Source organism: Enhydra lutris, unplaced genomic scaffold (assembly GCF_002288905.1).
Source record: "Enhydra lutris kenyoni isolate GAN:26980312 unplaced genomic scaffold, ASM228890v2 scaffoldscaffold22, whole genome shotgun sequence".
Lineage (NCBI taxonomy): Eukaryota > Metazoa > Chordata > Mammalia > Carnivora > Mustelidae > Enhydra > Enhydra lutris.
This window is the reverse complement of record NW_019154106.1, coordinates 242692-265390: the sequence shown is the minus strand read 5'-3', so window position 1 is coordinate 265390 and position 22699 is coordinate 242692. Positions and strand designations below refer to the sequence as shown.

Genomic DNA, 22699 nt, shown 5'->3' with positions numbered 1-22699 from the left:
ATCAGCCCTCATGGGCTGAGCTATGGCTAACTCTCATTGGCTGAGGTGTGCTGTCACTGGATGGACTCTGCTCCCATTGGCTGGGCGGTCCGGATGGGCGCAGCGGCTGCTTCCTGCGGGGAAGGCGGAGGGAGCGAGGAGGCCGCGGCGGGTGGGAGGGCGGCCCCTACCAACCTCTGCTGCGCGTTGGCCTTTACTGCGTCTCACTGGGTGTCCGCACGGAGATCTGCTTCCCTGGCTCCCCTGCCAGGCCCACCCCCGAAGGCCCGGCCAGGCCCGGATCGCTCTGTGCTGCCTCCCGAGAGGCACCAGCCGATGCGCCCGGAAGGGCCGGTCCCAGGAGGCCGCTCTCTGGAACGTGTGACGTTCCTCCGAAAGTGGAGACAGAGCTGCCCGTGCCCAGCAGTCTACGCGGGGTGTTCACCCAAAGGTCACAAATGTGGCGGAGGGGCACGTGCTCCCGAACGTTTCGAGCAGCAACGTCCACAAGAGCCGGACTCTGGGGAGAGCCCGGATGTCCACCCGCAGACGGGCGGACGGAGAAGACGTGGTCCCTGCGCATCGCGGAATAGGACGCGGCCGTCGGAAGAAGTGATCCTGCCGTCCGCAGTGCCGCGGGTGGGCTAGAGGGCATCATGCGGAGCGAAACAAATCAGTCGGAGAAAGACGATGATCGTCTGACCTCCCTGGTATGAGGGATTTGAGAAACCAGGCAGGATCGTCGAGGGAGGGAGGGAAACATGAAACAAGCCGGAGCCAGAGAGCGAGACTCTCAATCTCAGGGAACAAACTGAGGGCTGCTGGGGGCTGGGGGCAGGGACAGGGAGGCTGGGGGTGGACACTGGGGAGGGCATGTGCTACGGTGAGTGCTGGGAATCGTGTAAGACGGACGATGCACAGACCTGCACCCCTGACACAAACAGTCATTCTATGTGGGTAATGATAACAAGGAGACCTTGTACAGAGCGGAGTCAGCAGGCAGAGCACTCGGCCCGGCCCCAGCTGTCAACGGCAGATCGCGCAGAAAGAGACACACCTTGTAGGAGGACACTACTTTCCAGTCCCTGCAGGAGGAGACGAGATTGCCTCCTAAGCCAGTCAGTAGGCCCGCCAAGGGGAAGCCACAGACTTCTGGCTCCTGGTTTGCTCTGGGGGACTTCTCATCTACAGTCGCCCCTGACCACCCCCTTCCTCTCTAAGAGTTTTACTCCCCTTAGTTCTGGGGACTTGCCTGTGGCTTTACTGCAGCTCGTTTGTCCCAGCTTATAATTCTCTGCTCATCCCAAAATAAACTCATTTTGCTGGTAAAAGAGCTCCCAGTTTTATTTTTAAGTTTAACCAGCCTTGCAGGGCCTGGCTACTGCCTTCTACCTGGCCCTGGGCCCACCCCACACCCCAGGCCCCGACACACCAACGTGGGCCTGGGCTGCCAGCTTCGCTGTGGCCACCGTCCAGTGCACGTGCAGGTAAGGACGAGTGGCACAGGAGAGCCCAGCCAGGGTCGTAGCTGGGTTTCCATCCTGATGCCCACAGGAGGCGTGATGAGGTCAGGCTCACCAGGCTGCACTGCAGCTGAGCTAGGACTGTGGTCCGCACTGCACTGGCCTTCACTGACTGACACATTGGGACTCACTTTGTCCAGGGAAGTGATGCTGGACCCAAGTGCCTAGAGCAGGCCCGCTCCGGTCCACCCCTTCTGTCCAGCAAGTGCCCCTTAGGCCAGTTCCTCACCCCGCCCCGGGGGCCCGGAGCCGTCCTTCAGGACCTCTCTTCTCCACCCGAGCTGGTGGGACTCAGATTCCTGCCGCTGTTGCTTCCTGGCTATGGGTGTTTCTCCCAAATTTTGCCGGGAGCCACCCCCTTCCTGCACGGAGAGGGCCACTGCCTCTCACGGGCACAGAAGCTAAATAGGGCAGGACTGGCCAGGGGCAGGGCCAGATCCCAGGAGCCTGTCCTGGGAGTGGGGGGTGTGTGTGTGGAGCTGGGATCGGGCCCATTACGGGTGGGGCCAGAGTGGAACCGGGCAGGGGCTTGGCCGGATCCCACGGGTGCCCTCTGCTCTGTGTGCAGTTGGCCACATGTTAGTTAACAATAGCCACCGAGCTTTGGCCACATGCCAGTGAGAGCTCCCAATGCTTTACAAGTGTTAACTATTGTGACCTTCACAGCCCCTTGGGTCTATTTTTAATCTCTGGCTGAGAGACTAAGACACTGAGGCATCCCCCCCTCGGCTCCTTCCCCACTGGAGCCTGGAGCTCCTCTCCGGACAGCCCCCCCCCACCATATTCTGCAGGGAGTTTCCACCTGCGGCTTTGCACCTGGGGCCTGATACCATGGTCTCGCCTCTGCCAGTTCCTGTCTCGACCACTCCCTCCAGATACACGCTGCACGGCAAGGGATGCTGCAGGGCTTGGGGACATGGTCCATCACCTGGTTCCTCAGACCTGCCCTGCCTGGGGAAGGGTGCAGAGGCTCTGACCTTCCTCAGCCGCAGAGGGGAGTGCCTGGAGCCCCGGGGCACCGGAGGCAGTAGAGGAGGCCAGTTCTGGCCTTCCTCGGGAATAGCTTGTCCTGTAAGCGCACCTGAGAGCCACAGATCTGGGCTGACGTTTCCATGGGTCTGTCCAGCCTCAGGCCCCAAGGCTTCCCTGGCCTGCAGGACTTGTACTCATGGTGGCCAACAGTGAGAATACGGACAGCCATGCTTTCTTCAATTGTCCTTGGAGGGACAGCAGAGAAAGCTGTGGCTTCCGAAGGGACGATGACCCTTGTTTCTGCTGCAGGGTCTGTCAGGGTGAGTGGAGTCCAGAGAACTCGGCCCCCGCAGTTCTTCCAGGGCCGGTGGAGGGTTAGGGGCCACGGCTCTTTGTTCCTTAAGACAGAAAACAGAAACCAGTGGGAATTTAAGGGCCAGAGGTGTTGGGGGATGGCACTCAGGAGACAGAACTGTCCCTGGGGTGAGGACATCAGGGGCTGGGGTCCCCACACTGAAGCCCTCGTATGACAGGCAAGGGCCAGCATCTGGCTGACCCCAGCAGCATGGGCTCAGCCTGGGAAAGTCTCCCCTGCAGGGCCCTGAGCCCAGGGAGCTCCCTGCCCCGGACAGGGGCTGTTAGCCAGAGAGACCAGTGGGGGCAGGGGAGATCTAGGACCAGCGCAGAGAGAACTTGGGACCCTGACCTGTCTGTGAGCCTCTGAGAAAAGGCCTCAGGGAGACTTTGAGTGTCTTTGGGCCACATCTGATGTGGGAAACAAAGGCAGAAGGAAATGTGGATAAAATTAAATGTCAGCCCGCTGAAAGGTTCTCGCGACAGGCAGAGTGTGACATTCCTCCGAGATCTTGGGTCTCTGGTAACAAACGGCAGTCCTCCGGGGACTTCCCTCGCCTCACCTTCTCCCAGCCCCAAGGGTGTCATCACTTGCTCCTCATAACCCAGGGCAGCAGGGAGCGGCACTGGTGCCTCCTGCCCACCGGGCCTGCCCCCGCACTTCAGTGAGACCACACTTTGCTCCGGAGACGTCTCCAGAATTGGGCTCCAGACCCCACCAGTCTCGCCGACATTCCAAAACTGCATCACACCCAGGCCACTGGGGTTGGGAGGGCAGATTCCCAAGCTGAGGACAAGCAGCGATCCTTCCTGCGTTTCCTGCCTGCAGGGTTTCACCTGGGGCACTCCCGGAGGCTTTGTCACCCCGTGGCCAGCAGCCCCCCGTTGGGAGTCCGAGGCAGCCTTGGACACGGCAGGAACAGGGCCTGCTGCACTTTGGCCCTCGGAGGGAAGGCGACAGATGGGCGGGGTGCTCAGGAGCTCAGAGGAAGAAGGAAAAGGGAGCTGGTGCAGGGTCCACAGGGGAAGAGCAGCAGGCCTGCGGCCGGCTCTGCCAGCAGCCGGGGGCGGGGCACACTGCGGGCAAGGGACTGACCCCTGAACTGCGGCGTTTTCAGACGATGCATCCAGGACCAAGGCCAAGAGGACGACTGGGTCTGGGGAAGTTAAGTCCATAATCGTAGATTTTAGAATTATCATATAATAAATTTAATAATTAGGTTCACAAAAGTGATGTGTGTGTTGTAGAAAATTTGAAGGAAGGAAACGAAAGGAAGAAAAGCAAATCTATCCATCAACAGCTCACAACATTAAGCAGATACGAGCATAAATATTAAATCCACTCTTTAGTATTTTAATGTATTTTAACTTGGTCGAGACAACAAAGTATATACATGTTTGTGATCTGTGTTTCTTCACCTAACAGCATTGCATAAGCCTTTTCCTGTCTTCTCATCACTTTTATTTTTTAAAGATTTTGTTTATTTGACAGAGAGAGAGAGAGATCACAAGTAGGCAGAGAAAGAAGGGGTAAGCAGGCTCCCTGCCAAGCCTGATGCGGGGCTTGATCTCAGGACCCCGAGACCATGACCTGAGCCAAAGGCAGAGGCTTCACCCACTGGACTCCCCAGGCGCCCCCCGTCTTCTCACCACTCTTCGAGAGCATACTATCTCGCGGCTGCTCAGTCCGTGTATAGACATAGCGTGTTTGCTCAGACAGCTCCCTGTTCCTGAGCATCTAAGTGGTTGATAATTTTTGCCTCAAAGGACATATTTTTACACATTTTCATTATTTTTTTCCTTAAGATATTTATAAAAAGTTGAATTAATGGACCAAACCATAAACAATTTTTAGGCTTCTGATCCTTTTTGCTGAATTGTTTTCCCAAAGGGCTGTCCCTGTTTTCTCTCCAGATGGGCCTGGATGGGATCTGTCCTTATTCTCCTGTGGGGCCAGGCCCGTGCTCTCCCAGCCAGGCTGGGGACACTGTCTGTGCCGGCAGGGGCAGCAAGGGTCTGGACGTAACGGGACTTCCTTCAGGCCCTCGGAAGTGGGATTGAGTAGCAGTGTTTCTGCGGCAATGCAAACAAGAATGCCAAGCGGAGACGGGGAGACCCCACAGCTTTGGGGACACCCGTAGTGGTACCTGGGCCAGGGGAAACCCATTAGTGGGCTGTTTTAACATGATGCCACTGTAGACGCAGACATCCTGAGCCGGTGCAGTTGGAGACCAGGAAACAGGGAGGCCAGGAGCTGGCTGGCAACCTGGATCTTGAGTTCGAATTACTCTGGCTCAAAAGCCCTTGCTGACGGTTTTCTGATCTCGAATAGGCCGTCTGAGACCCTTTGGCCTGTGCAGACAGCGGGGTGACCCTAGTATCCTTCTACCTTCTTCAACAGGAAGAGTGATCCAACTTCCCAGGCTTCCATGAGGGTGGTTGAGGCCATGGGACCACGTGCCAGGTGGAGTGCCCTTCCTGCCTCTTCCTGCTGTCTTGGATGGGGGTGTGATGCCTGGAGGTTGAGCAGCCATTTTGAGCCATGTGGTGCCACCAAGTGTTTCAGGCGGCAGAGCAACAAGTCAAGTTAACACCAGTCCCGGACTGGCCCGCCCCAGACTTCATTTATGGGAAAAGCAATATATATGTTGCCAGGTCTGTATATATAGAAATGGACTTGTTGGGGCGCCTGGGTGGCTCAGAGGGTTAAGCCTCTGCCTTTGGCTCGGGTCATGATCTCAGGGTCCTGGGATCGAGCCCCGCATCGGGCTCTCTGCTCAGCAGGGAGCCTGTTTCCCCCCCACCCCTGCCAGCCTCTCTGCCTACTTGTGATCTCTGTCTGTCAAATAAATAAATAAATAAAATCTTTAAAAAAAAAAAAGAAATGGACTTGTTGAAGCCACTACCACTGGGGCTTGCCATGACACCAGTCTTAATGTGTGTGTCCAGGTTTGCTCCGTCAGAGTCACACAGGTTCTCTGCTGCTCCCTCTCTTGTCTTTGCCACCTCAGTTCAGTCCTGGTCCCTGCTGTTGTCACAGCCTGCCATGGGGTCCCCTAGGCAGCCATGGGGGTGCGGTGGGGCCACATGATCACAGAGCAAATCTGTGCCGCTGCTGGGTCTGAACCGCAGGCTTGCATGTGCTGCAGGATGCTGACCCTGACCCTGGGGGCGCTCCCTGCCCCCTGTGACATCAGGAGTGCCCCCTCATACCGTTCCATGTTTCCATATGCCTTGTCCTGTGGAGCCACTGCCCTGCGTCCTCAGCCTCGGAGCAACTGCCAGAGCCCCCCACATTGCTGCAGGGGGGCATCCAGAGCCTTCCCCAGCTGCTGCCTAGAGCACAGGGTCCCTGCAGCCCAGGGCCGGCTCCCTCCTCCCCCAGATGGGGTCCACAAAGCAGCGGCTCAGGGTGGGAGTTTCTTCCTGGGGTCTCTCTCATCCTCAATCCTCCCTGCCCCAGTTTCTCCTCTAAGGGAATCAACACTGGACTTGGGGGGGGTGGGAGGCAAGGGCCAGATGCTCTGGAGGGCAAGTGTGTCCTGCGGTCTGGAAGAATGAAGGTGAGCAGGGAGCAGGGGATGCTGGGGCATCCTCGTGTGCCCTGCCCATGCTGCTTGCCCCCAGGAGGGAGAGGCCAGTCTACCTCCATCTTACAGAGGAACCCTTCCCGCAGGTGAGGGCGACGCCCTCAGGTGTGGGGAAGGGTCCCCACATGACTCAGTCCCTAGGAAGGCGTCGGAGGTCCCTGGGAGCAGGGGAGAGGTATTCCTTCCAGCCTGGGGTGTGCCTGCAGAAGGTTCACATGGAGCAGGACCTGGAGGAGGGAGGCGGGAGAGAGGAAGGAGGGAGGGGTGAGTCCCAGGCGGAAGTCAGGTAGGACTCTCCCGCCCGCCCGTTGGCTTGGCTGCCACACTCCAGTCGAATGCCAGCCCCTAGCGAGATTCCAGGGCTAGCCAGACTCCGGGGCCAGCATGCAGGTGAGTCCAGCGTGCGGGGGTCCACACCTGTGGCCGGGCCACGCCCCCCCCCGCCCCGCCCTGCTCCACACCTGTGGAGCCCTGCCAGGATTACCTGGAAAGTACCTGTGGGGGTTCCCTGCAGCCCGCAAGGCTGAGGGGAGGGTGGCCAGAGCCCAGACAGAGTCCCTGGGCAGGCTGGGGGTTGGAGCAAGACAGAGGGCAGCTTTCCTCCTGCCCAGCCAGGGACACTGGGGACCCCAGGCCAGGCCCTCTGCGCCTGTGTGAGACGGAGATGAGGAGAGCATGTCCCTCCCCAGAATTTGCAGCTCTGTCCTGCAAAGGGAAAGGGGGCTCTGGCCTCCAGGATGGGCTGACTTAGGGTTGGGGAAGGCCCAGGGTGGCCAGCTGAGCCCTCTGCTCCCTCAGTCCTCCCCCGGGCAGAGGTTGGGGGCTGACTGGGGGGCTGTTGGGTTCTGATTTGGGGGGCAGAGCAGGAGGCTGTGGACCCCCAGGGAAGCAGGCAAGAAAACATCCTAGGAAGACATCCTTTCTCCCCTCTGCCAAGGAAGAAGCCATCCAGGCTGGGGTGGCTGGTTGGCCCTGGTTGGCCCTGGGAGGAGGCCCGTGCTGGGGTGGAGAGTGAAACCAGCCTCCCACTCAGCTTCCCCGGGGCCCTCCCAGGTGTGGGCCAAGCAGGTGGCCTCTCTCTCCGCCTTCGCCCACCGCCTCAGCCTGCCGGACCCAGCTCTGGCACCTGGCGGCTCAGGTTGGCCTATGGCCAGACCTCACTCAGCCTGAGCCCTGTCAGCCCCTTCCTTCCCTGCCAGCCCCAAGCTCAGGTAAAGGACAGACTTGGGGGTGCCTGGGGCAGGGGGCAGCACCTGGTCTGGTTGAGGCCAGGAATCAAAGCTTTGAAAGGGACATGTGCAGGGGCGCCTGGGTGACGCAGGAGGTTAGGCACCCGCCTTCAGCTCTGGTCATGAGCTCGTGGTCCTGGGATCGAGCCCTGCACTGGGCTCCATGCTTGACGGAAAGCCTGGGGCCCTCTGCTTGTGATCTCTTGCTCACTCTCTCCTTCCTTCTCTCAAGTAAAAAAAAAAAAGAAAGAAAGAAAAAGAAAGGGACGTATGCCGATGTAGGAGCAGACAGCAGGGAGGACTTTGGCCTCCAGCCCCGGGCTGGATCTGAGCGCGCCCTTCTCTGCTCCAGTCCCTTCCACGGCTCCCCATGACCCCCAGCGGACTAAGTGCCCCAGCTGCCCCAGCAGCCTCCATGCCTGGCTCCTGCCGACCCCCAGCCTCACCTTCTGGCCGCTCTCTTGTTCTTTATGCTTCTGCTAAGCTCAAATGCTGAGTGCTGAGTCCCTAGGAGTCCTCATTACCGAGTCCTCGAAGGTGCTGAGTCCTGAATTTCTGGGAGGTCCTGAGTACCGGGTCCCGGACACTGACTGCGTGCTGCCCCTCGGGTCCTGTGCATGCATATTTTCATCTCCCAGGAATGCTGAGGGAGCATGGGTGGGCTGCTCTGTGTCCACACACTTTGGTGGGGGCAGGAGGGTCCCCTGCGGGACGAGGAAACTGCAAGGTGCTCATGGGGTCCAGCCAGAGGTCACAGTGTGACCTCAGGGTGAGATGAGCCATGGGCAGTGAGGGGAGGCCTCAATGTGCTCCTTTGGCTGCTGGGGTAATGTCACACATGTGTGTTCCGTGTAGACCCTCTGCTCAGGAGCTGGGGGACAATCACGTCTGCACAGCAGTGTCCTCAGCCCACTGGGGACGGGGCCACACTGGGAAGGGATGGACGGGGGCAGGACTCCCCCAGCTCTGCCCCTTCATGTTCTGTGCTGTAGTGGAGGGAGTGTCTCCTGGGGCCTGCAGTGTCTCCAGGAGTCCCCTCATTGGGAACTAGTGGGCGAGCCCCCTGGGACTCTGGCCTGTGTTAAGCCCTGGGCTCTGGCCCACTAGGCGTGTGGCCTGCAGGGGGGTGGAATCTGGAAGGACTAGAGGGAGAACAATAGGGTCTCCCAGTCTGTACCCCTCATCTGTGCAGGACCTCGCCTGAGGCCTGCACAGGGCAGGGAAGGCTGGGATTTCCAAGGCTAAGTGTGTCGGGACAGCCCCTGTCCCTGCCCTGGGGGCTGGGAGCCTAATGGGTGCACATAGCACCCTGGAAGTAGAGCCTGGGGGACGGATACGCAGGCACCCCAGACTCCTTGCTTCAGGGAGCACTGAGCAGTTGCCCTGGCTGGAGGTGGGGACGAGGTCCCCATCTGTGAAGGTCTCTCACCCTAGAGAACAGATGGACTGAGGGGCAGCCTGACCCTGGAGACTGCGGCTGTGGCCATGGCCCGCAGAGGGGATCTGTGTGCAGCAGGTGACCTTGGGGACGGTGAGCCCGGAGTACACGGGGAGCAGATCCTCAGCACCTGGTCCCAGTCTGGCTGCCGGGAAGGGGTGGCTGGACTGGATCTGGTTGGGGGGGCAGGCTGTGACCTGGCTGTTCCTGTGGCTGCCTGCCCGTTGCCGAGGGCTGACCAGTATACACGGGGTCCCTCTGTGCAGTGGCCAAGATCCATGGTCAGTGCCCATCGCACACCTTCAGTGGCATCACTCTCCACAGTCCAGATCACATGCCAGCCCTTAGAGGAGGTCAAGTCAGCCCTTCCCCAGAGGCTCTGGGTAACTGTTCCGAAGGTGTGCAGTGTCTCTGGTGGGGAAAGGGGTGGTCCGGATCAACAGCTCACCAGGCCCAGTGGCCTCATTTCTGTGACCCAGTTGGTGCCCACCTCCCCACCACTGCTGGGCCTTGGAGGGATGCTCTGGGAGAGGCCCTTCTTCCCAGGCTCCCTCGCCTGCCTGGATCCCTGTGTCATTCCTTCCCACCCTGGGCTCCCGGCTCCCTCCCCTGCTCGCCCTGGTCTTCAGCCTCAGGCCCATGCTGATGCTGGGGTCTCTCCTTGCCGTCTCTGCTGGAGGAGCTCGGTTCAGGGCTGGGCAGGGAGACAGGGAGAGCCTCCTCCAGGTCTGAAGTCAAGCACATGAGGTCTTTCCTGCCCATCGGTGGCACTCACCAATTCCCCAGGACAACACTTACCAAGCCCCATGGTAGGCAAGCCACAGGACCCGACGCTGGTGACCTGAACGCCCTCCTTGCGTGCTGTGGGGACAGAGGCACCTCAGCCCAGGGTCCCCCCGCCATCCTGCAAGTCTGTGAACAGCAGGTTTCTCCTCCTCCTCTGGCAGGAGTTTTAGAATTGATGAGCCATGCGGGAGCGCCAGGGGCCTTGGGGCACAGAGCAGCTGTCTGTATCAGGCCCATCTTCAGAAGACCCTGGCACCGGGGGCCTTAGAGCCTGCCGTCCCATGGCGGCATGGGACGCCATTTTCTGTCTTCCGCAATTGGGACAGAGGGAGAGTGGGCAGACCCAGGTCCCATCCTGGGGCCAGTAGTTGCTGTGCCTGTGGGTGTGGCTGGGGAGTTGGACTAGGGTTGCAGGTTTTGAAACAAATAAAAACCAGATACCCAGTTACATTCAATTTTTACATTAAAAATCTCTTTTTTAGTACAAGTGTGTCCCATGCCACAGTTGGGACATACTTATACTACAAAGGATTTGCTGTGTATCTTAAATTCAAGTGTGACAGGGCAGCCTGCTTCTTAGCTGGCCGCCCTCCAGGCCAGACTGGCTGGAGCAGTCCAGGGAGGCTTTCTGAAGGAGGCAGGCCTTGAGCTTGGTGGAATGTGGTTGTGGAGGGAAAGGGGAGTAGCTGGGCGGTTCAGCGGGGATGAAGTCCTGTCAGGGGGAGCTTGGAGAGGAGACCCAGCCACCAGCTGCTCTGAGTTCCCAAGCCCCGGAGCGGGGGTGGTGGCCTGGCAGGAGGCCATGGCAGGAGCCCAGTGCCCACAGAGGGGCAGGCAGGGCCAGAACTTGCCAGCCTAGAAGGCGCGAAATGGGGTGCTCTGGTGGGCCCGCCCCCCAGTGTGTCAGCCGCACCCTAGCCCTGGGACTCTGTGGATCCCTGTGCCTCCCGGGAGAGCTGCCAGCTGGGAAGCGAGCGGGGACCCTCTCATGGGTGCACACAGCGTGCCCAGCGCTGCACTGGGCCACAGGGTGCCTCCTGCAACCAGGTGGGGAGGGGCGGGCAGGCCTGAGGGCACACGGTGTGGGCAACCCGGGCTCTGGGCTCTGAAGCCGGTGTCTCCTCTTCAGCCTGTGACCTGACCATCTGCCCTTGTCCCCTACGTCCTGCACCGCCACCCCTCAGTGGCTCAGTGCCCCCACAATGGGGCCCAGGGCACTGTGGGTCAGCCTCACAGCCTGCTGTCTGCCTACGTGCCAAGAGTGGGCGAAGCCTGAGGCCCCTGCCCCTATCCCCACTTGTGTGGTTGTAGGACAACTGTGAAGTGTAGGAAGATAGCGGGAGGCTTTCTTAACCCTCTGCCTCACTCCCCCTCACGCCACAGCCCCATCGCCCGGGGCTCTGGTCAGCACGGAGAGCCCCACCCGGCCACCTGGACTCGGACGGCACCAGCTTTGCCACTGGCGTCCTTGCCCTGGGCCCGGGTCTGTGCAGGATCCCGGACGGCATTTACCTTCACGGCTCCCCAGCCTCCTCCCATCTGTGACGGTCCCTCTGTCCCTCCTTGTTCGCAGCCACCTAACTCTTGAGTCTGAGGCCTTTTCAGCTGAGAACGGGCTCTGTTTCAGGGAGGGGGCTACATACTACTGGGTTACAGCCTATCAGCGGCGGGGGAGGGGTCACAGCTAAATGATATCATGGAGACCTGGACCTTCATCACCTGGGGCGGGGGCCATCGCTGGGCTCCTCTCCCCGCCCACACGTTCTTCACTGGTTATGAAGTCCACGAGGGCAGGTCTGCAGGGAGAAGGCGAGGAGAGGCCAGGACTCGTGACACCCATCAGGGCTGTGCCAGAGAGTTGGACAGTGGCACGGTGGGGAGAGGCTTGGAGGCTGTGTGCATAGCTGGTCCCTTTGTTAAGGCTCTGCCCCCGATCTCAGCACCCGTCTGTCTGTCCTGGTGCACCTACAGCACTTACTCCTGCAGGAGTCTCCCTGGACTTCCTTTTTCTAAACTCAGACCCATGTCCCGTGGGTCCCCGGGGGCCATGGGTGGCAGCTGCCAGTCCTCCTTCCTGCTGGGAGGTTTTCTGCTGTGCGGGGCTGCGCGGTGCCTTCAGCCCTCCATGTGCTAGTGGGAATTAGGATTATCTGCACGATTTTTACATGAAATAAGCTACTGTGAGGACCTTTCCCTTGTGTTTGGGGCCGGATGGGCCGGGCTGGGTGGTCTAGGATGTGCGGTTCTGTTTCCCCAATTCATGCATGATGGGGAGTCTGTTGACTTCAACGCTGTCAGGCCACTGACATGCCTGTGACCGAGAGGGCAGAAGGTGACGGCTCCGGGCCACTGACCTGCAGCTCTTGCTCTCCCACCCTCCTCTTCTGTGAGGCCCTATTTGCTGCTTGTCTCTTCTGAAGGATTTCAGGAGCTCTTTGCTGATGTTTCTTTCTTTCTTTTTTTTTTTTTTTAAAGATTTATTTATTTATTTGACAGAGAGAGAGAGAGAGAAATCACAAGTAGGCAGAGAGGCAGGCAGGGGCAGGGGGAAGCAGGCTCCCTCCTGATCAGAGAGCTCAATGTGGGGCTTGATCCCAGGACCCTGGGATCATGACCTGAGCCGAAGGCAGAGGCTTAACCCACTGAGCCACTCAGGGGCCCCTTTGCTGATGTTTCTAAACAGACCTTTGTGGGAGTCACCCAGGGCCTCCCCGCCCATTGCCCTCCACGGTGTCCTAGCACTGAGCCCCAGCCACACCTGGAACTACCTATTATTCCCTTGTGGTCCTGCCCCCCAGCTTTGCGTTTCCCCCTTGGGGCTGGAGCACTGGCCCAGGAGGTGCTGTGCTGCTGGCCCCATCCTGTCCTCCTCTACCCTCTGCCCCCAGGGAGAGGAGAGACTCAGGATCCTGACTGGGACTGAAGGCGACAGCTTCCTGCTGGTGGAGATCAGGCCTGGGGAGGTGAGTCTCCCCCGGGGCCCCAGCCAGACTCAGTCCCACCCTTGGCCTGTGCCCTGTGCCAACCCCAGCCCTACTCGTCCTTCCTCCAGACTGAGGCCCCTGAGCGGTGGGATTATGTCCTCGTGGCTGACCGCTGCACCCAGAGAAATGCAGAGCAGGTCCGGCGGCAGCAGCACTTCCTGGAGGAGCTCGAGAGAAAGGGCTTCCATTACAAGGTGGGCTGGCGGAGGGCCTGCCTTGGTGTGGAGCAGGGGGCCAGAGCTGCTGGGGTCAGGGGACAGGTGTGTCCTGGGGAGGGGTCTGGGGACAATGGCTGTGGCCTTGTGCCCGAAGTAGAAGGGACAGGCCAGTGGCTGTGCACCAAGGGGGGGTGCTTCCAAAGTGGAGAGGCGGTCCCCAAGCTCCCTCCCACCCCCAGATGATAGAGGACCGTGAGAAGGTGTACTTTGGGATCCGAGCAGACGGCAGGATCTTTGACCTGTACCACACTCTCCTCATGGATCCTGAGGGTCCTGCCGCCAGAGTGCAGCCCACCAGGCCCACCCCCGTCCCAGCCACCACCAGGTGAGAGGCTGGGCAAGAACTGGGGCCAGGAGGACCGCTGCCCTCCTGTGTTTCTGGTCCAGTCAGGCTTGCAGGCACGGTGTTAGGTCAGAGGTCCCAGGGACAGAGTTCTGTGCCTCAGTGTCCATGTCTGTCTGTGATACGGGATAAAGACGGTTCTCGCTTCATGGAATGTTCTAAAGGTTGCATGTGACCACTGAAGGGTGGGCAGGGTTTGGACAGGCCAGGAGGATCTCCCGGCTGTCTCTCCTCACTTTGTCCTGTCATCTCCCCAAGATCCGGAATGTGGGTCCGGACCTCCCCGCTCTAGACCAAATGTCCCTCCATAGACATCTGTCCCCGGCCTCCCACACACCCAAGCCTCTCCTCTCCAAGCACCTCCTTTTCCCCACTGATCGTCCAGCCTCCAGCACCGCCCCACCCACCCTCCCCCCATCCCTCCTCTGTCACCTGCCTCCCCTCTGCCCAGGCCCCTCTGAGCTAAGCTGGGACCTGGTCAGTTGCAGACTGGCCAAGAACGCTCCTGGAATTCGGATACGGGGGCGGAGGACTCCTGCGAATGCAGAACTGGCTGGTCTTTGGGAGGTGCAAGTGGTTGGTCGTGTAGAGGCACCTTGGTGGGGGCTGGGAGGAGCAGGCTGGGGAGTGCCCTGGGACATTAGAGGGACCATGTCTTACAGGAAGATGTTCTGGAGGACTGTGGCTCTGCAGTCAAATGTCTGGCTGTGCCAATTCCTGGCTCTGTGGGCTTGGGCAGGTTCTCAACCTGTCCGAGCCTCCGTCACCCCATAGGCAAAATGGCTCACAGGCTATGAGGATTTATTTGTTCATTTAAAGGCCTAGGGTGTGTTCTGGCTGTGTGGGGGCTCCAGGTGGGGGGTGTGATGGGGGGGTCTAGACCCAGTATCTGGGAGGGGATGGTGCAGGACCCAGCACTGCGAGAGGAGGGCCTTCCCCCAAGGGAGCCCCATCGTGGAGTCATGGGGCAGCTGGCCCCAGGAGGACTCAAGAGGGTCAGGGGAAGAGCTCCCTGGTGAGTCCTAGATTCTGGGCTCTGGCCAGGCAGTCAAGGCAGGCAGGCTGGGGGCTCCACGAGGACACAGAGGGGCCTGGGACCTGGCCAGATGGAAGGTGGGGTCCACCCAGGTCAGGCAGAGTCAACCTGAACCAGCTCTTGTGTTCCAGAATCCGCATTGTCAACTTTGTACTAAACAGCAAGACGGCCGCTGGTGGTAAGGACAGGATGGCAGGTGGCCTGTGCAGCGGCCCCCCGGAAGGGGTGTTGACATGGGGAGAGCAGGGCAGGGCTCCCCCTCACCCCTGCTCCCCTCTGACCCGACTCCCTGTGACCACCAGACACGTTAGAGGATTTGTTGAAGAGTGGTGTCTTTGAGACCAGATTCGCCCTGCACAAGGTAAGGGGTGGCCCTGCTTGGAGAGGGCAGGAGGCCCGGACAGAGACGGAAGATCTCACTGTCTGTCCCTGGTGCTCAGGGGGAGGAAGGCCTGAAGAAGAATTGGGCCCAGTGGAGAAACATGGTCCGCTGCCAGCCCATTGATGACATCAGGTGAAAATGCCCCCAAAATCACCCGTGCCCCCGCAAACAGATGTGTCTGTGCTCCTCGGCCAGACACACGGATGCTGTGCACCCATCGCCCCCACCCGTGGCACACCCCAAGCGGGCACTGGCCGGCGAGGCACCCGGGTGGGGCTGGCCCTGACGGGTCAGCTGTGCCCCCAGGGACTACTTTGGCGAGAAGGTGGCCCTGTACTTCGCCTGGCTCGGCTGGTACACCTACATGCTGGTGCCCGCTGCGGTGGTGGGCCTCATCGTCTTCCTGAGCGGCTTTTCCCTGTTCAACGCCAGCCAGATCAGGTGGGGATGGGGGCGTGGCCGGGGCGTGGCCCGAGCGGGCGGGGGCAGACGAGGGCGTGGCCTGGGCGGCCGGGGCGTGGCCGGGCGGGTGGAGCGGGCGGGGGCGGGGCGGTCTGGGGAGAGCCGCCCCCAGCCCGGTCCTTGCCCCCTCAGCAAGGAGATCTGTGAGGCGCACGACGTCCTGCTGTGCCCTCGCGGCGACCACAGCCGTAGGTACCAGCAGCTCTCGGACACCTGCACCTTTGCCAAGGTTTGCCGCCCCGGGGGCTCGGCTGCAGCCTGTCTTCCTGGAGGAGGGGAAGCTGAGGGTCTGCCCCTGCAGAGCTGGGCTCCCCCTTCCCGGCTCCCGGCAGGGCCGGCCGCAATAGGTGCGCCCCTCTCCGCAGCTCACGCACCTCTTCGACAACGAGGGCACCGTGGTCTTTGCTATCTTCATGGCTCTGTGGGGTGAGTCGGGCGCTTGGGGGGCAGCCTGGGCTCCGGGGCCATCCTGCCCCCTGCGCCCATGGCGCCAGCCGCAGGAACACGTGGTGTCGCCTCTTGGTTCCGTCTGCAGCCACGGTGTTCCTGGAGATCTGGAAGCGGCAGCGCGCCCGGGTGGTCCTGCACTGGGACCTGTACGGGTGGGACGAGGACCAGGTGAGGCGGCGGGGTGATCAAGGGGCCTGTCTCCCGCGGGGTGCAGGTGTCCCGGCGTCTGAGGTGTGTCTATGCCCTCCGCAGGAGGAAATGGCGCTTGAGTTCATTAACTGCCCTGATTACGAGCTGCGGCCACACCAGCACTCCTACCTGAGAAGCTCAGTCATCCTCGTCCTGTCTCTGTTCATGGTACTCCCGGAGAACCCGGAGTGGGGCTGGAGACCAGGGCCGGGGACAGCCGACCTGAGGAGCCCTGTCCCGGCTGGCCCTCCACAGATCTGCCTCATGATTGGCATGGCCCACCTCCTGGTGGTCTACCGTGTGCTGGCTGCTGCCCTCTTCAACTCCGCCTTGCTCTTCCAAGAAGAGCAGGTGACCACAGCCGTGGTGGTGACCGGGGCCCTGGTCCATTATGTAGTCATCCTCATCATGACCAAGGTGGCTGGGTGGGGATGGAGGGGGTGTGGGGGAGGGCCTCCCCTGAGGCCCAAAGTAAGCCCTCTGTTTTCTGGTCGTCCTGCAGATCAACAAGTATGTGGCCCTCAAGCTTTGTGACTTTGGTGAGAGGAAGGACCTGGGAGGGGGGGCAAAAAGGGACAGGAGGATTCAGGGCTGGGGTCTTGGATCCCCAGACAGGGGAGGGAGCCCTTCCTGCTGCCTCTACTGCCTCTCCCACCTGGCAGACAGGTGAGGGTTGCGGGTGTCCCTGAGTTGTCAGGATGGGGACAGGTCAGGGATAGGTGAGGGACAGCCCCACGTCTCATTCTAGAGCAGCCCAGGACTTTCTCAGAGCGCGAGAGCAAGTTCACAATCAAGTTCTTCACGCTCCAGTTCTTCGCTCACTTCTCGTCCCTCGTCTACATCGCCTTCATCCTGGGCAGGTGAGGCGGCCTCCCTCCACCTCGTGCACCGTCTAGTCCTCCCTTTAAAGTGGGGATACCCGCTCATCTTCATTCTCAAACTCATGCTCGGAGCAAGCAGACACCCAATATAAACACGTGTGGGGGAATCCCACAGGGACGCCAACTCTCTATTCCCCATCCCCAGAGGTGACCCCATAACCATTGTGTGGGTCTTCCCAGAATTTTTCACACATTCAAGGACACACACACACACCTATTGACATACAGCGTTTTGTCCTGAACATAATTTTATCCTCTCGTGGTGCTGAAATGTACTATGGGCATGGCCCACATATGCATGGGGGTGAGGCCTCGTTTTCTTTCTTTCTTTTCTTTTTTTTTTTTTGAGATTTTATTTATTTGACATAGAGGCACACAGAGAGAGGGAACACAAGCAGGGGGAGCAGTAGAGGGAAGAAGCAGGCTTCCTGCTGAGCAGGGAGCCAGATGCAGGGCTCAGCATGGGGCTCGATCCCAGGACCCTGGGACCATGACCTGAGCCGAAGGCAGATGCTTAGTGACTGAGACTCCAGGCGCCCAAGTCCTCGTTTTTAAAAAACTACAGCATGAGCCTTGGCTTGCGGGACGCGCTGGGGTTTATCCGTTCAGGTGGTGGACGTCGGGCTGATTTCCGATGCTGGGCCTGGTAAAGCTGCTCACAGGGACTTCCCCTGCTCTGTCTTAGAAGTGAAATGAACATTTTTTTGGTTTAACACATTGAATTTTGTTCTGAAGAAAATAATTGCTGCATTTGTTCTTTCTGTGTATTTGCTTAAATTGCAAAAGACACACGCATATTGCCAGTGAATTTTAAACTCCAGCGGAACCTTAAGCCCAAGTCCTCCAAGCATGTTCAAAGGCATGAGGCAGTCCCCAGACCCCGGCTGTCCTTGGAGACGCCCTCTAGGTGACCGCCCCTCCCCTTGGGGCTATGCGGCACTGTTCGTCCTGGGAACCACTGGCTCTCTGCCGTGGAGGAGACCCCCGGTTTTCCAGGCGCTTCCTGAGGAGGGGTACGGAGGGAAGCGGATGCTCTTTCTGAGGGCCTGACGGAGCCCGTGCTGGAGGTAGACGTCTTCCAACCCTAATCTCAGGGAGGCCGTCCTCCGAAGCCTCTCAGCGGGGTGTCTTGGTGGGTCTTTTCCCCTGGGCTTGCTGGAGCAGTTCTCCTCTCCCTCTGCCTCCTCAGCACCTATCTTGGTCCGGGATTATCTCCACCTCCACACAAGCATCCTGTCCCATTCCTTCCAAGGAATGTTCTCCCCACCACGCCCCACGGCCCATCCTCCCGGCTCCTGCTTTCCCCCTCCCGGATCCTGCTCGAGCCTTCCCCGATGCCGGCTTCTCCTCTTCTCCCAGCCTCTAAATGTCGCAACACGCTGCTATCTGTTCCCAGGACTGCAGGCGCATCTCAAACACCATCTAGCCCCACCAGTGAGGCCCGCACTCCTGTCTGCAGACCTCTCCCTGGAGTCCAGACTCCCAGGTCCAGCTGCCTCTCAGCTCCCCTCAGATGCCCTTTGGGCACCCCAACCTTACCGTGCCCACAGGCTTGTCCTCAGTCTCCCTCCTCCACGTGGCAGCTCCACCGTCCAGCCCAGAACCCGGGTCTCCCAGGCTCCCCACGTCCCCTCTGGCCCCATGCGCATGTTTGCTCCCTGTCTCTACCGCAGGGGGCACAGGGGCTTGATGTCCCTGAGTTAGTGCCTGCGGCAGGCCTGCCGTATAGACTCAGTATCAGTCACGTGGAAAGAAACTCCCAGGCATTTGCTGGGCCTGGAGCCTTGGGTCCCTCAGTTCTAAGCGATTCTTACACATCTAGTGTCTTCGGTTCCCTCTGCTCCCCTCTCTAGAATTCTGTTTGTTTGCAGACCGGACCTTCTGCATTGACCATCTAGTTTTCTTTGCTTTTTTTCCCCTCCCATTTTTGTTCCAGATTCTGTGAGTTTTTCTCGACTCTGTTTTCCAGCCCTTTGACTGTCACGCTTCTATACTCTTCCTTCCAGGGCCGCTCGGCACGGTTCCTCCATGGTGTCTGCTTCGTGGCACCGGGACGCCACGGCTTGTCTTCTCTGAGGATCTTGCCTCATTTTTTCCTTCTATTCTGGTATCACTTCTGTTTCTTCCAAGCTCCTTTTATGCTTTTTGGGGGGGTGTCATGCACTTTCTTTACTTGGTCTCTGATTTTGGTGTTAAAGGCTTTCCCTAGATGTCACTTGTCCATAATTGAGAAAGTCGTGTGCCAGTGGTTTTGCTCTGGGCCACATCTCTCCCGTGAGGACCTCTTGCTCTGTCAGTCCCTCGACTCTTGCCTGGAAGCAGAAGGACACTTGTCACTGTTGGTTGGAGCTCAGCTGGGGAAGGGACAGTGTGGGGTCTCGGGGTCCTCTGGCCCAACCCTGCAATCCGACTCTTCAGCCGTCCAAGCCCCTAGAAGTGAGCCTGTCTTCCTGACCGTCGACCACAAGCCTGACTTCTGGTTTAATATAGTTTGTATTTTTTATCATGTAATGGAAAGTAGGTGATTTTAAACTATGTGCATAGTTTCAGTGGGGGGAAACTGAGGCCACTCCTGACAGGCCTTGTCTGGAACCTGTCTGAGCCTGTGGACAGCTGGGCTTTCACCTGTGCCCATGTGTGAGTGCGTGTGCAGGGGTGCGTCTGGGTGTGGGCCGAGCTTCCAGGACCCAGCCTCTGTGTCCCCGCAGCGAGGCGCTCTTCCCTTCCCTTCCCTCGTCTCTCTACTGCCCCACTCCCCCTTCTCTTCTTCTGCTCCACCCCACCCAGTCAGAAGCCTCGTCCCATGCCCCTCCTCCAGCCTAACTGTCCTTCCTAGGATCAACGGTCACCCCGGGAAGTCTGTGCGCCTGGCGGGGCTGTGGAAGCTGGAGGAGGTCAGTCTGTCCTGGACACCTTGCTGTTCTGCCACTCACCTCCCTCCCCACAAGCCTCCCTGTCCCGCAGCCCTGCCTCCCACACCTGACCTCCAGCCCTGCCCCCACAGTGCCATCTTAGCGGCTGCATGATGGACCTGTTCCTGCAGATGGCCATCATCATGGGCCTAAAGCAGACACTCAGCAACTGTGTGGAGTACCTGAGCCCGTGAGGACCCCCCCAGGGCTGTCCCGGTGCCCGCCTCACCCCGGGGAGCCCTCGTGCACACAGGCCGTCCACCCCCAGCACCCCGCCCTGTTCCCCACTTGTTCTCATCGCCCCTTAGGTGGCTGGCTCACAAGTGGCGCCTCATGAGGTTTAGGCTGGGCCGTGCGTCCGGGGAGCCCAAGCTCAGGGACCTGTGGCACAACTACCTCCTGAACCCAGTCGGCACCTTCAGCCTCTTCGATGAGTTCATGGAGATGAGTACGTGGGGTGGCCGGGGCTCGGGCCCATCAGCAGCCAGTTGCAGGGCAGGTCCTGGGGGCCTGGTGGGCGGGGGCAGGCAGTCAGGTGCGGGGTGTGCCCTGCAGAGCACGGTGACCATCAGCCTCACCCCCCCAGTGATCCAGTACGGCTTCACCACCATCTTCGTGGCCGCCTTCCCGCTCGCCCCGCTGCTCGCGCTCTTCAGCAACCTCGTGGAGATCCGCCTGGACGCCATCAAGATGGTCAGGCTGCAGCGGCGCCTGGTGCCCCGCAAGGCCAAAGACATCGGTCAGGGGCCCGACTGGGTGGCGAGGGGCACAGGCCCTCTGGCTGGGTATGGGGCGGCAAGGGCTGCTGGGATCAGATCATGCCGGTTTCCTCGAAATGATCTCTCTGAGACAAGCCCCCTCACTCCCCAGACAGCCCCCGCCCTTCTCCAGGCTGGGAGTTGGCCTGAGGGGGCTGGTGCTCGGAAGAGGCAGGGCTGGCGTGCACCTTGCGGGAGCCAGCTGAAGGAACGGCGGCCCCCCTGGGGGCCCGGGCAGAAGAGCTGGGCTCTGAGAGCAGGGAGCTGGAGGAGGGAGGGGTCCAGCAGCTGGGGGCAGGGACTAAGAGCAGGACGATGATGTGGCTTCTGTCACCCAGATGGCCAGGTGTCAGGGAAGGGCAGAGGGGGTGGGATGCTGGATATGGGCAGAGGGAGAGATAAGTAGGAGTAGGAGGGGAGGCCCTAGTCTTAGGCCCGGGTTAAGGGGTTCTGACCCCGGAGTGGAGCAAACCTGGGGGCAGCTGAGGGCTTCAGGCAGAAGATGGGGGTCAGGGGAGACCTGAGCCCCTCCTGGTGCACGTCTGCCTCAGCAGAGGCTGCCGATGGCCGCCATGAGCAGTGGCACAGGCAGAGGTGAGCAGGTGCCCCCGAGCACTGAGCCTCCCAGCCTGGGCAGGGGGGCTGGAGGGGAGGCTGCTGGTGCCGGAGGGTCAGGGCTTGACCGGCCAGATGCCTCACCCCGCTGCTGTGGCCCAGGGACCTGGCTGCAGGTGCTGGAGACCATCGGCGTGCTGGCCGTCATTGCCAATGGAATGGTCATCGCCTTCACGTCCGAGTTCATCCCCCGAGTGGTGTACAAGTACCACTACGGCCCGTGCCGAACGGGGGCCCAGCCCACTGTCGAGTAAGGGGGCGCTGGGGGAGCCTCAGACTGTCTGGAGACCCCTGGGAAAACTGGCCCTGGGAAAACCCCTGGAAAACAGCGGCTCAGCCCTAGGGGGCCCCGGGGGAAGGGCTTGATGCTGCCAGGAGGGTCTGCGGTTGTCATGAGTCGGAGCATGGGGGTGGCCCTGCCCCTATACCAGCCTGCAGACCGCAGCGGTGGTGGGACCCTGGTGGCGGAAGGAAGGTCCCAGAACCAGCTGTTCCCTGAGCAGACCCCACCAGAGTAACTCCCTCCCAAAGGCAGACCCTTGGGGCTGCTCCCCAGGAGACGACAGGAGAGTTTCCTTACCTGGCGCCTCCAACCCTCCAAGGGTCGGCTGTAGCTACAGACGGGTTTCCAGGCCTCTCCCCTGGACGGCTCCCTGAAACTCCTGTGGGGAAGGCCGGCGGGGGCACCCTGAGTCCCTTCCCTTCCCTGCCCTCTCGCTTCTGTGCTATGCACCACCCTGCGAGCCTGAAGGGGCCACACCGCAGCCCTCACCGGCCCCTGCTCTCCCTTCCCCCAGCTGCCTCACAGGCTACGTCAACCACAGCCTGTCTGTGTTCTACACCAAGGACTTCCAGGACCCCATCCAGACGGAAGGCTCGGAGAATGTGACCCAGTGCAGGTTTGGGTCTCCCCTCCCCCATGGGCATCCTCAGATGATCTGGCCCCTGACCTCCGCGACTTCCGCACCCCAGGTACCGGGACTACCGCAATGCTCCGGACTACAGCCTATCAGAGCAGTTCTGGGTCCTCCTGGCCATCCGCCTGGTCTTCCTGATCCTCTTTGAGGTGGGCCAGCCCCGGGGGAGGGGTCGGGGGCGGGGCGGCTCTCTCTAGCCACACCCCGAAGCCCCTGCTAGGTGGGTCCTGACCTCTCCAGCCAGCCCTTGTGCCCTGCCCCCCAGCACGTGGCCTTGTGCATTAAGCTCATCGCGGCCTGGTTCGTGCCTGACGTCCCTCAGTCCGTGAAGAACAAGGTCCTGGAGGAGAAGTACCAGATGCTCCGGGAGAAGATGCGGTGCGGAAGCAGATGGGATGGAGGGAGGCAGACTGGGGTGCCGGGGGGCTGGAGGGAGGGCCTTGGCCCCGACCCCCAACTCGCCCTTCCTGCCTGCGGCTCCAGCTCCAGGAGCACAGAGGTGTAGCCCGGAGCCCGTTGGGAGACGCCAGTGCCTCCTGCTGCCGCCCCGCTCACACCATATGTCGGGGTCCCAGGAGGCTGGTGTCCATGTGGGCAAGTCTGTGTCTGTGTGGGGTCTTGGAGGGCCAGTGTGTGTGTGAGGTGTTTGTGAGCAGCAGGCTGGGGTCTGTGAGGCCGGTT

The 22699-nt window shown here is 60.5% G+C and overlaps 1 protein-coding gene across 1 annotated transcript; it reads left to right on the top strand.

Moving 5' to 3' along the window:
* Nucleotides 1-635: 635 nt before the first annotated feature.
* Nucleotides 636-22523, top strand: LOC111149466 (anoctamin 9). Its single transcript, XM_022506555.1, has 26 exons — nucleotides 636-689; nucleotides 1351-1466; nucleotides 1705-1786; nucleotides 12760-12834; nucleotides 12924-13049; nucleotides 13253-13398; nucleotides 14584-14630; nucleotides 14755-14813; nucleotides 14893-14966; nucleotides 15141-15275; nucleotides 15429-15525; nucleotides 15662-15722; nucleotides 15832-15914; nucleotides 15999-16103; nucleotides 16191-16352; nucleotides 16438-16474; nucleotides 16684-16795; nucleotides 19653-19710; nucleotides 19821-19918; nucleotides 20037-20176; nucleotides 20315-20467; nucleotides 21204-21351; nucleotides 21899-22000; nucleotides 22074-22167; nucleotides 22284-22396; nucleotides 22502-22523. The coding sequence occupies exons 1-26, from the start codon at nucleotides 636-638 to the stop codon at nucleotides 22521-22523; spliced, it is 2499 nt and encodes an 832-aa protein (XP_022362263.1).
* Nucleotides 22524-22699: the final 176 nt, after the last annotated feature.

Bases quoted from the DNA above. Each gene is read 5' to 3' on its own strand.
- LOC111149466 (XM_022506555.1), top strand. From the start codon at position 636: ATGCGGAGCGAAACAAATCAGTCGGAGAAAGACGATGATCGTCTGACC. The intron at 14,967-15,140 runs GTGAAAATGCCC...CTGTGCCCCCAG, and splicing joins CAGCCCATTGATGACATCAG to GGACTACTTTGGCGAGAAGG. The intron at 22,168-22,283 runs GTGGGCCAGCCC...CCTGCCCCCCAG, and splicing joins TCTTCCTGATCCTCTTTGAG to CACGTGGCCTTGTGCATTAA.